Below are 13,786 nucleotides of genomic sequence, written 5' to 3' on the forward strand. Positions count from 1 at the left end.
GTGTGTTCTTTTGTGATTGGGTTACCTCACTCAGAATGACATCCTCTAGATCCATTCATTTGCCTAAGAATTTCATAAATTCACTGTTTTTAATAGCTGAGTAGTACTCCATTGTGTAAATGTACCACATTTTCTGTATCCATTCCTATGTTGAGGGACATCTGGGTTCTTTCCAGATTCTGAATATTATAAATAAGGCTGCTATGAACATAGTGAAGCATGTGCCTTAAGGTCACTTTCTTTTTCCCTGAACATTCAATCAGGACTCCAAGAAAAGTCTGATCAGCCTGCAAAAGTTACACGTGTATTAAATTTATGATCCAAGGATTAAAGTGTAGCCTCACAATTCCCGCCTCAAGGCTTCCCACCAAAGGACCACCAGAAACAACTGACACTGAGTGAGAGAGTATGCCCACACATAGAACATCCCACACACCCATGGGAGGTGTGCAAAGACAGTATTAACAGCTAAGGAAAAGGAAGTTCAACCAGGCTAATGATCTTGTTCTGAGATTCACAGCAATAGAACAGTTAGTAAGCGGGGAAGATATTAAATCCCGAATCAGCAACATCAGATGCAGCTTTAGAGTACAGTCTCCTTCGAGAACAAGAGCAACAGCATCAAACCTTCAGCCAGGGCAGCAGAACTTTGGTGCCCCAGCCTGCTAGCAATTGAGGACAGCAAGCCTAGTGCCTTTCATTCTTTGGTACATTCTGAGGAGGATGTGGGTCAAACTACTGAACACATCTAGTCTTGCCCTTCCATTTATATACTCTTGAAAAAGAATGAGATTTTCTAAACTTGCAGGAGCAGAGATGGCTGGGGAGGATTTGTTGCTCTCAGTGACTGCACTGGAAACATGGAAGGGTGCAGGAGGAAGTGGGTAGGGGGGCAGATGGGACTCTGCAGGAGGGTGTGACAGCTCAGGGGCCTGAAGAGCTGTGGGGTAACAACGCCTCTACCTGTAGTTGGCCTGTGGCCACTCCTGTGATATTCCATGCAGCATGTGTGTTTTCAACACATCTAAGTGAAATGATCTCAGCAGGAGGGAGAAAAATGCATCTTACCGAAAACATGGCTCAGAGAACCTCTCCCAACAGGGCCACAAAGGAGCTCAGAGCCTAGACAGCAGGATACATGACTTGGTTGGGAGTGGGTATTCAAAGGCAGAACAGGTTCCAAAAGAAAGAAAATTATTTTCTGGTAGAAGTGACCAAGTAGAGCTTTAGTTATACAACGGATCTTTTGAGGAAGTCACGGAAGTAGTAAGGGTTAACGACAAAATTTTGGTTGCTTGGATGGATTGTTACACCCATAAATTTGTTAAGATTTTCCATAGTAAGTCTCCTGGTCAACGTTCACCTTCCAGGAAGGAAGTAGAACATGAATGCCCCTGCCCCTGAGTACTCCTTCCTGCAGCTACACAGGCCACCTGTTTCCCACTGTCTGATGGTTATTTTTACATGGACACTTACGGAGATCCAACTCAAGCCAACAGGACAAACTCTTCGTTCTCAAGTAGTTTCCACTCTGGCATGAAAATCAGACAGTAAATGAAGAATGTAGACAATAGTGTCAAGTGAGGCTAAGTATGCTGGCAGCAAAACTGACTGAGAAGAGGGTGGTGGGGGGCAGTGGCCCAAATGCAGGGAGCACAGAGGCACACTCCTTTGGAGGTTGTAATGGGAGGGCACCTAGCCGAAGTGGTGCACTGGGAAGAGGTTCTCTGCAGAGGACACAGCCCTGCCTTGCTCGCATGGAGGCACAATCTTGGGCGCCTATTGCTAACGCTGCTTCTGATTAGTGTGTCTAACTGAGAGAATTATGAAAAGATTAAGGGCCAGAAATTCAATTAGGAAGAGCAAGGTAGTAAAATATGGTGGACAGCTAGCTGTTAAGCAAACAGGAGGTGAGCAAAGCAACTTTGTCTGCACGGCTCTACACGGGATGGCTCTGGTGAGTGTCAGGGGCATGAAGGCACACCGGGGAGAGATGGGCTGGGGCTTTATTCTGCTTGATTGGAATCTAGGCTTCCTGACTGACCTGCTGTATGCTTTCCCCCACCCCCTAGCCTTCCAAGTTTCTGTTTTCTCTTCTGAGAATTGAACAAGATGATCCCTGTACACAGAGTTTTCAGAGTTCACAGAGCATCTTGAAAGGCTGCAGCTCATGTGCAGAGCACTGTGTCAGGTTCTCATTAGGAAGGCCACATTGTTATGTTTATGACATGTTATGATAACTGTAAATGTGTCACATGATATACAGAATATTATGTATACAATTACGTTAAGAAAAACATTACTTCAAGTCATGGCTTTAAACCAGCTAGTCAGGGTGGGCTAGAGAGGTGGCTCAGTGCTTAAGAGAATACACTGCTCCAGCTGAGGATCTGAGTACAGCTCCCAGCATCTGGTCAGGCTGCTCATAACTTACTGTAACTCCAGATCCACAGGGAACCGACACATCTGGCTCCCACGGCATCTGCCCTAATATGTGCATACATGCTACTCAGAATGCACATAAGTAAAGATAATAGAAATAAGTCCTTAAAAAATATATCTGTGTAGCCCGATGTGACAGGTCAGAGCTGCAATTATAGCAGCTGGAGGCTGAGGCAGACAGACCATGGGATTAGCTTGGCCTACGTAGTGAGATTTTGTTGCAACCAAACAATAGTCAGTCCTGATGCTTCTGCTAAGAAAAGAGCTTCTTGCTGTATCTCTTGACAGTCTGGGGGCTTCATTTGCTAGAATGAGCTGTCAGACCACCAAGGCTCCAAGTCTACAGGAGTACAAGTACAATGCCAGTGCCCACTGTTGAGTTACAAGTAACGGCAGGACATCCCGGTATACAGTTCTCCCTATATTTTGAAACTCAGGGCTAGGTTTTCCTGCTTACAAATCATGAAAAGACCTTTTGTCCCAGATATGGAAAGCTTATTTAACAAAGTGCTTCCCCAGAAGCAGATGAGAGATCCTTCCTGTCCCTTTAGATCCTCAGCAACTGTCTCGGTTCAAGTCACAGAGGTGCTCTTAGGAATGAAGAATGACAACTGTGCTTTAACAGAGAGGCTGCAAATGCCAGAAGGAAATGAATGGCTCAGGGAGGGGGCTCAGTACAAAGAAGACACTGCCAGTCCTGTAGCACTCAATCACAGATGCCACTAACAGGATGCAGGCATCACCCAGGGACCACAGGCGTCTAGGTTCAAAGCCTGGTGGTGGCAAGGTCCTGAGCGCACTGTGGGCTTATTCATCATCCTGACATCTGGAAGGAAAGGGGGTCAGCTGGACCATAAAACTCTGCTGCTGCTGCCAATTCCACTCATGTTCAGGCTGTTAACATGTTCCTGATCACAGTGGCTCTCTTTATGGAGCCGGTGAAACAGACCACAGGATTTTATGGATTGGAAAAATGAAGGTGCAACAAGAGCCTCTGTGAAAAGAGAAATGGCCATCCACCATTCCAGGACGCAGAAGGCTGCACAGACCTAAGGACAATGATGCTGGCCACTCACAGAGCCACATGCACACCAGGGGCTTACATGCTGTCTCTTTCTGTCTCATGGGAATCTCGGAGGTCTGTGGGTATCACCTGATTTTTACCATTGAGGGGGTCAAGGATAAGTGGGTGGATTAGCACTAGGGTCAGTATGAAGTCAGACCCTGAATTTAAACAGCTCCAAAATGTTTTGTTCCACTGTGGGTAATTTAGGGGTGCAGACAAAAAGTAGAGAGTTGAAAGAGGAAGAAGGAAGGAGAAAATGCAGAGATGGACAAGTTTTTGGCCTTTGTACTGAGAAGCTGATGCTCTTATAAAATTGTCTTTATTTCAGAAATACAGTGATCTAGTTTCAGCCCCCTTATCTACACAAGAAGATGTTATATCCCCTAACGATTAGCCACTATTGTGGTGAGACACCAATTAGCTCCATCTGGGTTATTTCTTTTACATCTAGTCTGAAGACATCAGCACATAAGAAGGATAGTAAACTTCTAATTCATAATAAATGGAAATTTCCTTTTAGAAAGGGAAAAGGCACAATGTAGATACAAGGAAGCGTTAAATATGCATCCAGTTGGTGAATGGAAAATGAAGTACATGACCCCACAGGAGGACACGGCCTTAAGCTCCCTCCTGACTTCAGAATGGTGCATCCTTCTCCATGGTTCTGTACAGGGTGGGGGGTCACAACAACTACTGCACAATTACAAATACAATAGGGAATGAATCTCATCGGTATGATTCTGAGGTCGTTCAAGCTAAATCATGTAATGGGGTCCATTGGGGACAAGGGGCATGCTTCCTTTTGTTTTAATATTTTGTCCATTAGACTATATGCTACTTTTAGGGAAGGCATTTGTGAAACGGATCAATACCCTTCCTACCGCAATGGCACCACAAGGACAACAGGACTGGCCAGGTCACAAGTTGCTTGGAAGCAAGTGTGAGCTGGCCACAGATCCTCGGACTCCAGAGCTAAATGGTGGGAATCTTATTCTGAGTTTCTCAGGTGCTTCCTGATGCAGAGATGGGGATCGTGGGGCACTGGAAGTCACTGGCTACAAGCTAGGGGACACACAGATCTCTCTTGAGAATCAGAGACGGTATCGCTAGATGTTTCCAGTTCTATAAGGAAGCCAAGCTGTTGGTGAGAGGCATTAGTTTTTAATTAAACAAGCCAGACATGCCTAGTCTTGCTCATCTCTGCACTTTCTCCTTATGTATTTTGACTTCGTGTTTGTTGTTAATTCACTGATAAATGAGAGAGAAGGTACTGAGAAGTGGACTTGTGTTTCAACTTTATTTTTATTTTATGTGTATGGATCTTTTGATTCAATGTATGTCTGTATACCACATGTATACCATGCCCACAGAGGCCAGAAGAGGGCATTGGATCCCCTGGGATTTGGGTGATAGATGGTTGTGAGCTGCTATGTGGATTCAGGAATCAAACCTCTGGAAGAACAATCTGTTTTTTTGTTTTTGCTTTTTGTTTTTTTTTCTGATGAGACTTCTTTGTAGCCCCAGATTTATGAGTATGTAGTCACTGAGGAGGAATTAAGGAGAGATTGGGGCATCTTTTAAGTGTAACTGAAGTATACACAAAAGAGTAGTTGGGAAATCAGACGTAAAAATCTAATAATTAACAAGCATAGGCAGAGATCAATAGATATAAACTAATCTCACACAAAAAGCGAATGCTGTGAACCTTAGGTAATTTGGGATATAGAATCTTTTTCTCCAGATTTTGGAATGACTGCGCAGAATGGGCTATCTTGGGAATGGGAATTAGAATTCATTTCTGCTTCATGTGTGCATGTTGCACACACAGCCTGTCTTTAACTTTCAATAATATTGTAAATGACTTCTATGCTTTAAACAGTCTCCACATGTGGAATGACATCATAGCTGTTGGATTTAGTGTTTTGGATTTTGGGGTTGGCATGATGATCTTGCAGTGTCTCCCCTACTCCTATGGAGATGTGAGATGCCCCTCCACATTATGACCAGCTCCTGCGTGTCTCCTCAAATATCGGGCAAACCAGCTCAGCTGGGCACTAGAAGGGTGAATCCTGAGACACTCTGCAAAATCCTGGTCAGCAAAAGAGGAATGGCATTTGACATTTAGAATCGGTGGCTGCATAGTGGCAGGTATTCCAAGAACCAGAGCCTCCACAGACACTAATAAGGGCAAGCACATCTTTTATTGACTTCTGTCCCCCTCAATTATTTCAGCAAAGGCTCTGAGAACTACAAACTCTTAAACCCCCACATTATCAGGGAGAACTTTGATATAGAAGATGGCTCAAGGCAGCAAAACTCAGGTAGGCCAAAGGAAAACCTGAATTCTGAATACTTTTGCTGTTTGCTTAAGATAGCAGGGCATGGTGGAGAACAGGGGACCCCTCTGCACCTCTATAATTCCACATTCTGTAAACTATGTAGCCCTAGAAAAGCACTATTGGTACAGGATTAGTACACAGTGGATAAATACAGTTCCTTGGCAACTGCAAGAGATTGGTTTCAGATCTGAGAATGTTTAAGTCCTGTATATAAAATACAATGGTGCCAGGCAGTGGTGGCGCACACCTTTAATCCCAGCACTTGGGAGGTAGAGGCAGGTGGATTTCTGAGTTCTAGGGCAGTCTGGTCACAGAGCAAATACCAGGCCAGCTAGAGCTACATACTGAGAGCCTGCCTCAAAATAAATGAACAAATGAATGAATGAAATAAAATGCAATGGCATAGCATTTGCATATTTATCTCTGCAATTCCTTCCTTAGACATTAGCCCATGTCTAGACCGCTTTAATTCCCAAAATCACATAAGTGCTATATATACAGTTATAATACTATATTGTTTGGTAAATAAGGACTAGTAAACAAATTATCTTCAAGGTAATTTTAACCTGTTGTGCTTGGGTAGTTAGTAGGTACAGAGCCCATGGATTCAGGCAAGCGAGCATATAGTATAAGCGTAATCATGATTTTTCTCATAAACTTCTTTGTCCATAATAAATTAGCTGTATGAAACACCAGAATCCAAAGTCAGTGATAGGGGCACTAACCTCAGAATCATATCATGCTTCTTATTTTTATTCTGCCACCACCAATGTAAATGTAGACCAATCATTTGTTCTTAATAAAACTGAAGCTTAATCATAAATGAGGTTATACTAGTGCTCAAATATCATGACTCAGACAAGCATTTACCAGAAATCAGTAATTGACTGTTAATGTCCATAGTGACTAATTTTGTAACATCAGCTAATCTGAACTGCTGTTGCCGTATGATACTCACACTCATGTTCATGGATTGCATTATCTTTCAATGTGAACATTAAAGAAATGGAGGGTAATTGGCATGCAAAGGTTACATACTATTTTCTTATCATAGGATTCTCCACTGCTGTAGGTTGTAGCCAGTGTAGATGAACACTCTTCCAAGTACCAAGGTTTCTTTCCACTTTCGGCCGTACTGCTGATGGAGATGGTATAGATGCTGTTGGTATAGCCATCACAAGAACAGTGATCCTTGCTCCGTCCACCATTGCCAGATGCCCACACAAACACAGATCCAAGGCCTCTCCGCCCCTGTTGATAGACAGAGAATGTTAGATGAGAAGACAGGACCCCTGGGTTGCAGCTGAAGAGAGGAGCAGAACCATTACAACAAAGTAGTTGTAGGATGAGAGTGATGCTATCTAACAAAATGTTGGGCTTAAGCTGCCTTGAACAGGGAAGGTAAGGAGAGATGCTTTAATAAATAAAATGGCTACAGAAGTATCAAGTACATCAACATTATTCTAAGAATGATCAATGTTTACAAGTGGAACATGATTCTAACTGCTTTATAGACTCAGGCTAAACTTTCTCCACAAACATGTGAGACCAACACAATCTCTGTTCCCATGATGCAAATGGGGAACTGAGGGACCAAAGTTTGGTGATGGTCTATAGAGATAAAAAAGTGTATAGAGGAAAGACAAATTTGAATCCAGACCCCAGAGTTGAAATGATACGGTATCAATCATAGCAATATAACAAGCACTGTTTTAAGTTATCATAGCCACTGTGAAGGGAGGCTGTCACATATTGTCATTTAATATCCGAGAATCAGGAAGCAAAAAGCAGCTTCTGCCAACTCCTACTGTGTGTAAAAGTGGTAGTGCCACCACCTCGCTCTTCTCATAATCAGAGCAATGTGCTCAGAATGCCAAGAACAGAGTCATCCTGTACATCAAAACTGAAGCTTAAAATAGCTTCGAGAGGACAGTGAAGTCCTAAATAATACAGTTAACAGCGACAAAGGAGAACACTGATGAATGAAGGGAAGCAGAGCTTTGCCTCTTCTGTAGCTACATTTCTAAGAGGGGGAAAATAATAAAATAAAATAAAAGAATTTACAGGCAAAGGCACACTGGAGGATATCTATGGCCAACCTGTCATCTTCTGCTTAGCATGAGAGGAAAGCCACAGGGCTGGCGAGGGCTGAGCCTTTCTTCAAGGCCATGGACAGAAGGAGAGACATGTGAGACACTATTAAGAGTTTGAATCTAAAATGTCCCTGATGTGTTCGGAGCATCGTTCCTCGCTGATAGCTCTATCTGGGGAGGCTGTGGCTCCTGCTGGAGGTGGGATCTGACTGACTAAAATAGGGCACACAAGGTGTGGCCTCTGCAAGTTACCACAGCCAAGGGAACCTGGGCTGACAGGATAGGAACAATGGACAAAGCCAGCCTACAATACTTTTCCTATAGAATGGGCTAAACCATTCTGAAACTGAGAGTCAAAACCACTACCACCACCAACAACAACTAACTAAACACCAAAAGCAAAACCAAAAACCAAAAACCAAAAACAAAAGACAAAGCAACTGTCTGTCTCACTTTAGGTTGTTTCTGTCAGTATTTAGTTTACTGCTTTGTGAAAGGAACTAATTAAAAAGTCAAACAGTGATAACAAAACACTTGGACTATCTATAATAAATTTTTCTTGATCTTGAATCCCTAGGGGACAGAATATTTATAGTCCAATTAGACCAAGGTGAACATATCTTTCTTTTTAGTCTTTGAACTGTAAAAGTGCAATGTTGTCTACACAGAATGTCCCCCATCCCCCTCAACTCCAACCCTGAGCCTCAGAGAACAGGAATGAGAGGAATAGCTAAAGAAATCCAGTTGCTATCACTGATGGATAGCTGGGTCTGCTGGGCCACCCCTGACTTCCCATCACAACACTTAGCAACCCTGGAATGAAGGAATAATAAAACCTATCAGAACATAGAAATAATCGTGCCATCATCATCTAAATCTTGGTCCATGCTTTGTCCAGCATTTCCAGGAATTATGTCTGACCTTAATGTGAACAGTTTGACTCGCATCTAGACCATAGAGGAAAAAGATGGCAGGAAGAATGAAGAATATTCCCATTTTCATCAGCATACTCCCTCTTTCAGAGACTGAGAGGCATTACCATAGGCCAAAAGCACGGTCACAGCGCAACTTACCTGGACAGGTGAACAGAATGCATGGGAAGGCACAAGACCCACTTGGTTTAATCAGTGCCACAACAGATGAGAGGGTGGAAATCACAGAGCCATGAAAAGCAAAGCAATGCCATACATAACATTTACTCATCTGAACTGATGACTGTAGACCCAGGAATCAAATTTCATTAAAATAGCTTAAAACCATTAAGAGATTAATAAGAAAATATTCAGAAAGGACTTTTATGTTTATAAGGTGCTATGAAGTATACATATAAATAAAGGGTGTCTTAGTTGTGAAAATAAAAGGAGGTGTGTACAAAAATCACGTGCATGAGGCTGTTGCATGAGAACAGCATAACAGAAGTCATCGTGTTTGGTAGGATTAAGCATGCTCCTTCCTCTTCAAACTTTCTGTGACAATGTATTAGCTTTATCAACATAATGAGCCCAACAATTCCTTTGTTAAGAGGGAAAACACAACTGCAGTGCTTTTTATTTTTTAATGCGTGTGTGTCTATGTGTGTATATCTCATGTGTCTGAGTGTCTACAGAGGCCAGATGAAGGTGTCAGATCTCTTAGAGCTGGAGGTGGTTGGGAGAGGCCCCACATGGGTTTTGAGATCTGAACTCAGCTTCTCTGGGGGAGCAGGAAATGCTCTTAACTGCTGAGCCATCCCTCTCACCCTTCTAATTTTTGTTTGTTTATTTATTTGTTTGCTTGTTTTGAGACAGGGTTTTAGTTTATGGGCTGATATTAGCCACAAAATCATGAACTTTCTGCTTGATCTCCCAAGTACTATGATTACAGAGATGAATGGTCTGCTTGAAGGAACTTGTGTGGGTTGTTGTTGTTGTTAGTTTTCTTTTCTTTTTTCTTTTTTGTCTTTGTTTTTGTTTCTTTCAATGCCAGGGCCTTATGTATGTGAGGCATGCTCTCTGTCACTGAGGCATAATCGGAATCCCTTTGTGTCAACTATTAACAGAGGTTTTTATTTGGCTTTTGATCAATAAGTGTTGTAGCCATGGACAACAGTCTACTGTACACTCAGGACAACAGAGGCCAACAGGTGAGAAAACTTCTCAAGCAGTTGGAAGCACTATAAGATGGTACAAGGCACAATCTGTGCCTATCATTTATTTCATCACCATGGTACAGACAAGCAAAGTGCATCTGAGAGATGCTCACTAATGCTCAGATATATGACAGGAGCCAACACCAGAGCCGTGCCTCTACACAGCTTCTGGTCACACAAGACTGGACTGAGATGGTTTCGTCATTGTGTAGGAAAGCCTTCTGTGTCTTCACTGAAGCTTGGAATTGGGTTCTAGGAGCAGCCTAGCTCCTGCATTCTCCAGACATAGGACTGAGTTAGGACTGACAAGCACGGGTGGCACACCTTTCCCCAAGCATCACCAATGGGAGGACATAGGTTTTTGTCCCCAAATCTTTCCAGAAACTTTGACCATAATGTGTTCCCCTCAGAAGTATGAACACTAGTTGTTCTATCATTGTCAGATCCACAAGTGATATCACGCAATAGAGGAACTATGACGCTGTTTAAGATGGTGTTTAGAAATTTACAGGAACAAAAGGGCCATGGACTGTTGCTGTCTTGAAAATGTCCCTTCCAGGGTTGATATCCTTGAATCAAACAGAGTTGGTAGGGTTTTTTTGCTTGTTTGTTTGCTTTTATAAGTGAACATAGGTAAATCCATGGCCAAGGGAGGTAGCACAGATTTTTAAATCTAACCCAAGGGAGGCAGAGCCAGGCGAATATCTGGGAGTTCAAAGCCAACCTGGGCTACATAATAAGTTCTAGACTATCCAGGGCTACATAGAGAGACTCACTGTCTTATACATAAACAACAACTAATAAGCATAGAAAGCCGAAAGGATAAGTACATGTTCACCAGCCATCCAAACTCTGAACATGGGGAAAGGAGTCACTGAGATTAGCACGGAGGGATACTAGGACTTAGAAGGGTCCTGTCTACCAAGGCTGCCCCTGCACACCATCTTCCTATTCTCATACCGATTTTCATGTTGTCTAGTCTATCCACTATGATTCTGCAGAAGTTAATGAACGTAGAAGTCAATAGACAGAAGCCATAGCTTAGTGTTTGAAAGTTCAAGGGTTGGGGGCTGTCTGGTGTGTGTGTGTGTGTGTGTGTAGAGTGATCCAGATTGGCAGACAAAGGCCAGTGTCGGCTTTTATATGTTATAGAACTAAACTGTATGTCCCACAAGGTCATTAAGGTTACTTAAAGTTTTCAGTGTGAAGCCTAAAGAGACAGAACCAGAGTTCTTATAAAGAGGGAAAGAGACACCAACAAGCTCTTTCAGAATGTGGCACAGAAGAAAGGCCAGGTGAGGAAGCTGGCTATCTGCAAGCCAAGGCTAGTATGGTACTCATCTGATTTCCTGGGGCTGGAGTTATATAGCCTTCCAGAATCAAGGACTAACTGGCAGAAAATACCGTTCTACTGCTTGAGCCTCCTGGCCAGTGCTGTTTCTTAAGGCAGCCAGAGCTGAAGCATACAAGCAGAGTGGAGAAGGCAGAGTGGCCAGGAAAGCTACAGGATGCACCATGAATCCTCATTCTTTGCACAGGGCAACTGCCCCGTATGCCTGTTTGTAGGGTTTAATGATCAAAGTCCCAGAAATAAACACCAAATTTGTGGGCTGACAATGCCATAACCATGTCTGCCAAACATCTCTGGGGTTAATCTACAACAATTAGCAATTCACGGGCGTGTTTACTACAGAGGCACAGGGGGTTTGCATTAGTGTGAAATATCCCCAAACCAAAACACATGTGTTAAAAGAAATAAGTCTGGATATTTTTCTAAAACTTCAGAGTAACTTGAGAAGGAAACCTTAGAGCAGGGTGCAGGGAGAGGGGAAAGTGGACTGGGGATTTAAAATTAAAAGAGTTTGGAGACATATTTTTTTCCTGAAGGTTGAGTAGTAAAACCATTTTCTAGGTTGGTTAAGGATTGTGATTGCAACTCAAGTTATTTAAGTATGGGAAACAAAACAAGCCTTCAGTTGAACTGCCTGCCAAGTTAAAAAGCCAGGAAACTTAAGGCAAAATACATTGTGAAATCCATGCAGGGCGCACTAAGCTAAATGCTCAACGTCTGTTTTACTGTGTGTCTAAGTGAGCGGGCGCGTTTCTTACATATTCACTAAAAAGCTAATTTATATAACCCTATAAGCATTGTTACTACACGATAAAAGTGGCTTTTCTTGTGGCCACTTTGTACTGGATTACTAATGAAATCCTACTCCTCAGGGTGGGCTTTGAGAACTTTCTAGTGTGACGAAATTAAACTTTTCTTTATAACCAGGTTTGTTTTAAGCCAGTGAAATTCAGCTCTCCTTGGTATTTTAATAGAATATTCTTCAATATCGATAAGCAGTTTTTTTTTTTTTTTTTAAGAGCAATGAGTAAATAGTAGAGGCTTCTTACAATAAAATAGACACTTCTGGTATTTGTTAACTGATGGGACATTCATAAAGAAGGGGTTTGTCTCAGAGGGTTAGGAGTCTGGGGGGTGCATGCTGCTTTTCAAGAATAATGCTATGCCAAGGTGCTTGGCTTTCATGCTACAGCATTGTCTCCTAGAAAATGGTCATGTTAAGACTCCATTTTATAATATCTGCCACTGTTGGCACATCTCACCTAAAGAACATATGCTCTCAGTTGATGCTGCTCCTACTCCTAGAATAACAGTAAATAGAAGAGCTACTTCATGTATTTTTTTTTAAATGTCATTAGTTCAAGTTTATTTGTTTGGTGATTAAATGGCAGCAAAAGATGAGTAATCCTCTTGTTCAGATCTTGAGTCAAACATCTTAAGATTAAAATCAACAAACAGCCATATGCACCATCTCCCCAGCCCAGCTCTCCCCACTCCAAGTCCCACATTTGAAATATCTGTCTCACGTGTTTGCTGTGAGGGCTGCCTGCACGGGACCCAGTTGAACCTGACTCAGCAACGGTAATCTATGCTATGTTCTTATTTGTTTCCATCCCACACCATCAAAGGATGCTGAGTAGGAACAACTTGGATTGTAATGGCAATTAGTTTCCAGTTCCCCTGGGGAAAGAAATGCACTGAGTGCTCAGGAAAGAAGGAGCCTGTGAGCAAGCACTGCTGGTCCCTAGCTCTGAATTCCTGTGAGCTCCAAGCTCAGTCCCTTCATCCCAGCCATCTCAACTGCCCATCTTCTCAGCTCTGACCTGGCTCCTCTGCATTCTGCCTTTCTGTGCACACACTAGACTACTAAACCAAGTATTTAAATCCATTTCTTAACGTTCTTTGACTTTTTAATAAAACACTGAAAAATTAGATGCAGTTATTAGCAACCGTATTAATTTTATACAACCACACACAAATAAAAATGAATTTTATATGCTCACTGAGCATACCCAATGCAGTCAGCTTAGTTTTTAAAGGCTTAGAGAGCCCAATAAGGGTTATGGAGTCGGTTGCTGGTCATTGGAACAAGCATTTCTACTAAAAATGAATTTTATTTTTATGGTTAAATATATTTTAAGCTGACTGGCAGATATTTAAAGACCCTGTGTAACCAGCCAACACTTAATACCATTTTACAACATTGTTTGAGTGCTAGTCCATGGGCTGGCAGTATGGAATTCAGGAAAAAAGAGGGGACTTGAGTGCCACATTTAAAGGTGATACTTAGAGACAGCGAGCTACATGGTGATCAAAGGCCAAAACAAAGGTGGTTAAAAGCCCCAGAAATGTGGGGTTCTCCACTCT

General features: G+C 42.5%; 1 protein-coding gene across 9 annotated transcripts in view; it reads right to left on the reverse strand.

The window, feature by feature from the left end:
- Pcsk5 (proprotein convertase subtilisin/kexin type 5) overlaps window positions 1-13,786 on the reverse strand; it is a 405,399-nt gene that overhangs the window by 215,489 nt on the left and 176,124 nt on the right. For all 9 annotated transcript variants that reach the window (XR_386446.4, NM_001190483.2, XM_017318080.1 and 6 more), the window contains one exon: window positions 6,886-7,098. Coding sequence is in view for 7 of the 9 variants with exons in the window: in NM_001190483.2 (NP_001177412.1) it covers window positions 6,886-7,098 (213 nt within the window). In the remaining 2 variants the exon portion in view is untranslated. The remainder of the gene's footprint in view (window positions 1-6,885; window positions 7,099-13,786) is intronic.

Source organism: Mus musculus, chromosome 19 (genome assembly GCF_000001635.26).
Source record: "Mus musculus strain C57BL/6J chromosome 19, GRCm38.p6 C57BL/6J".
Lineage (NCBI taxonomy): Eukaryota > Metazoa > Chordata > Mammalia > Rodentia > Muridae > Mus > Mus musculus.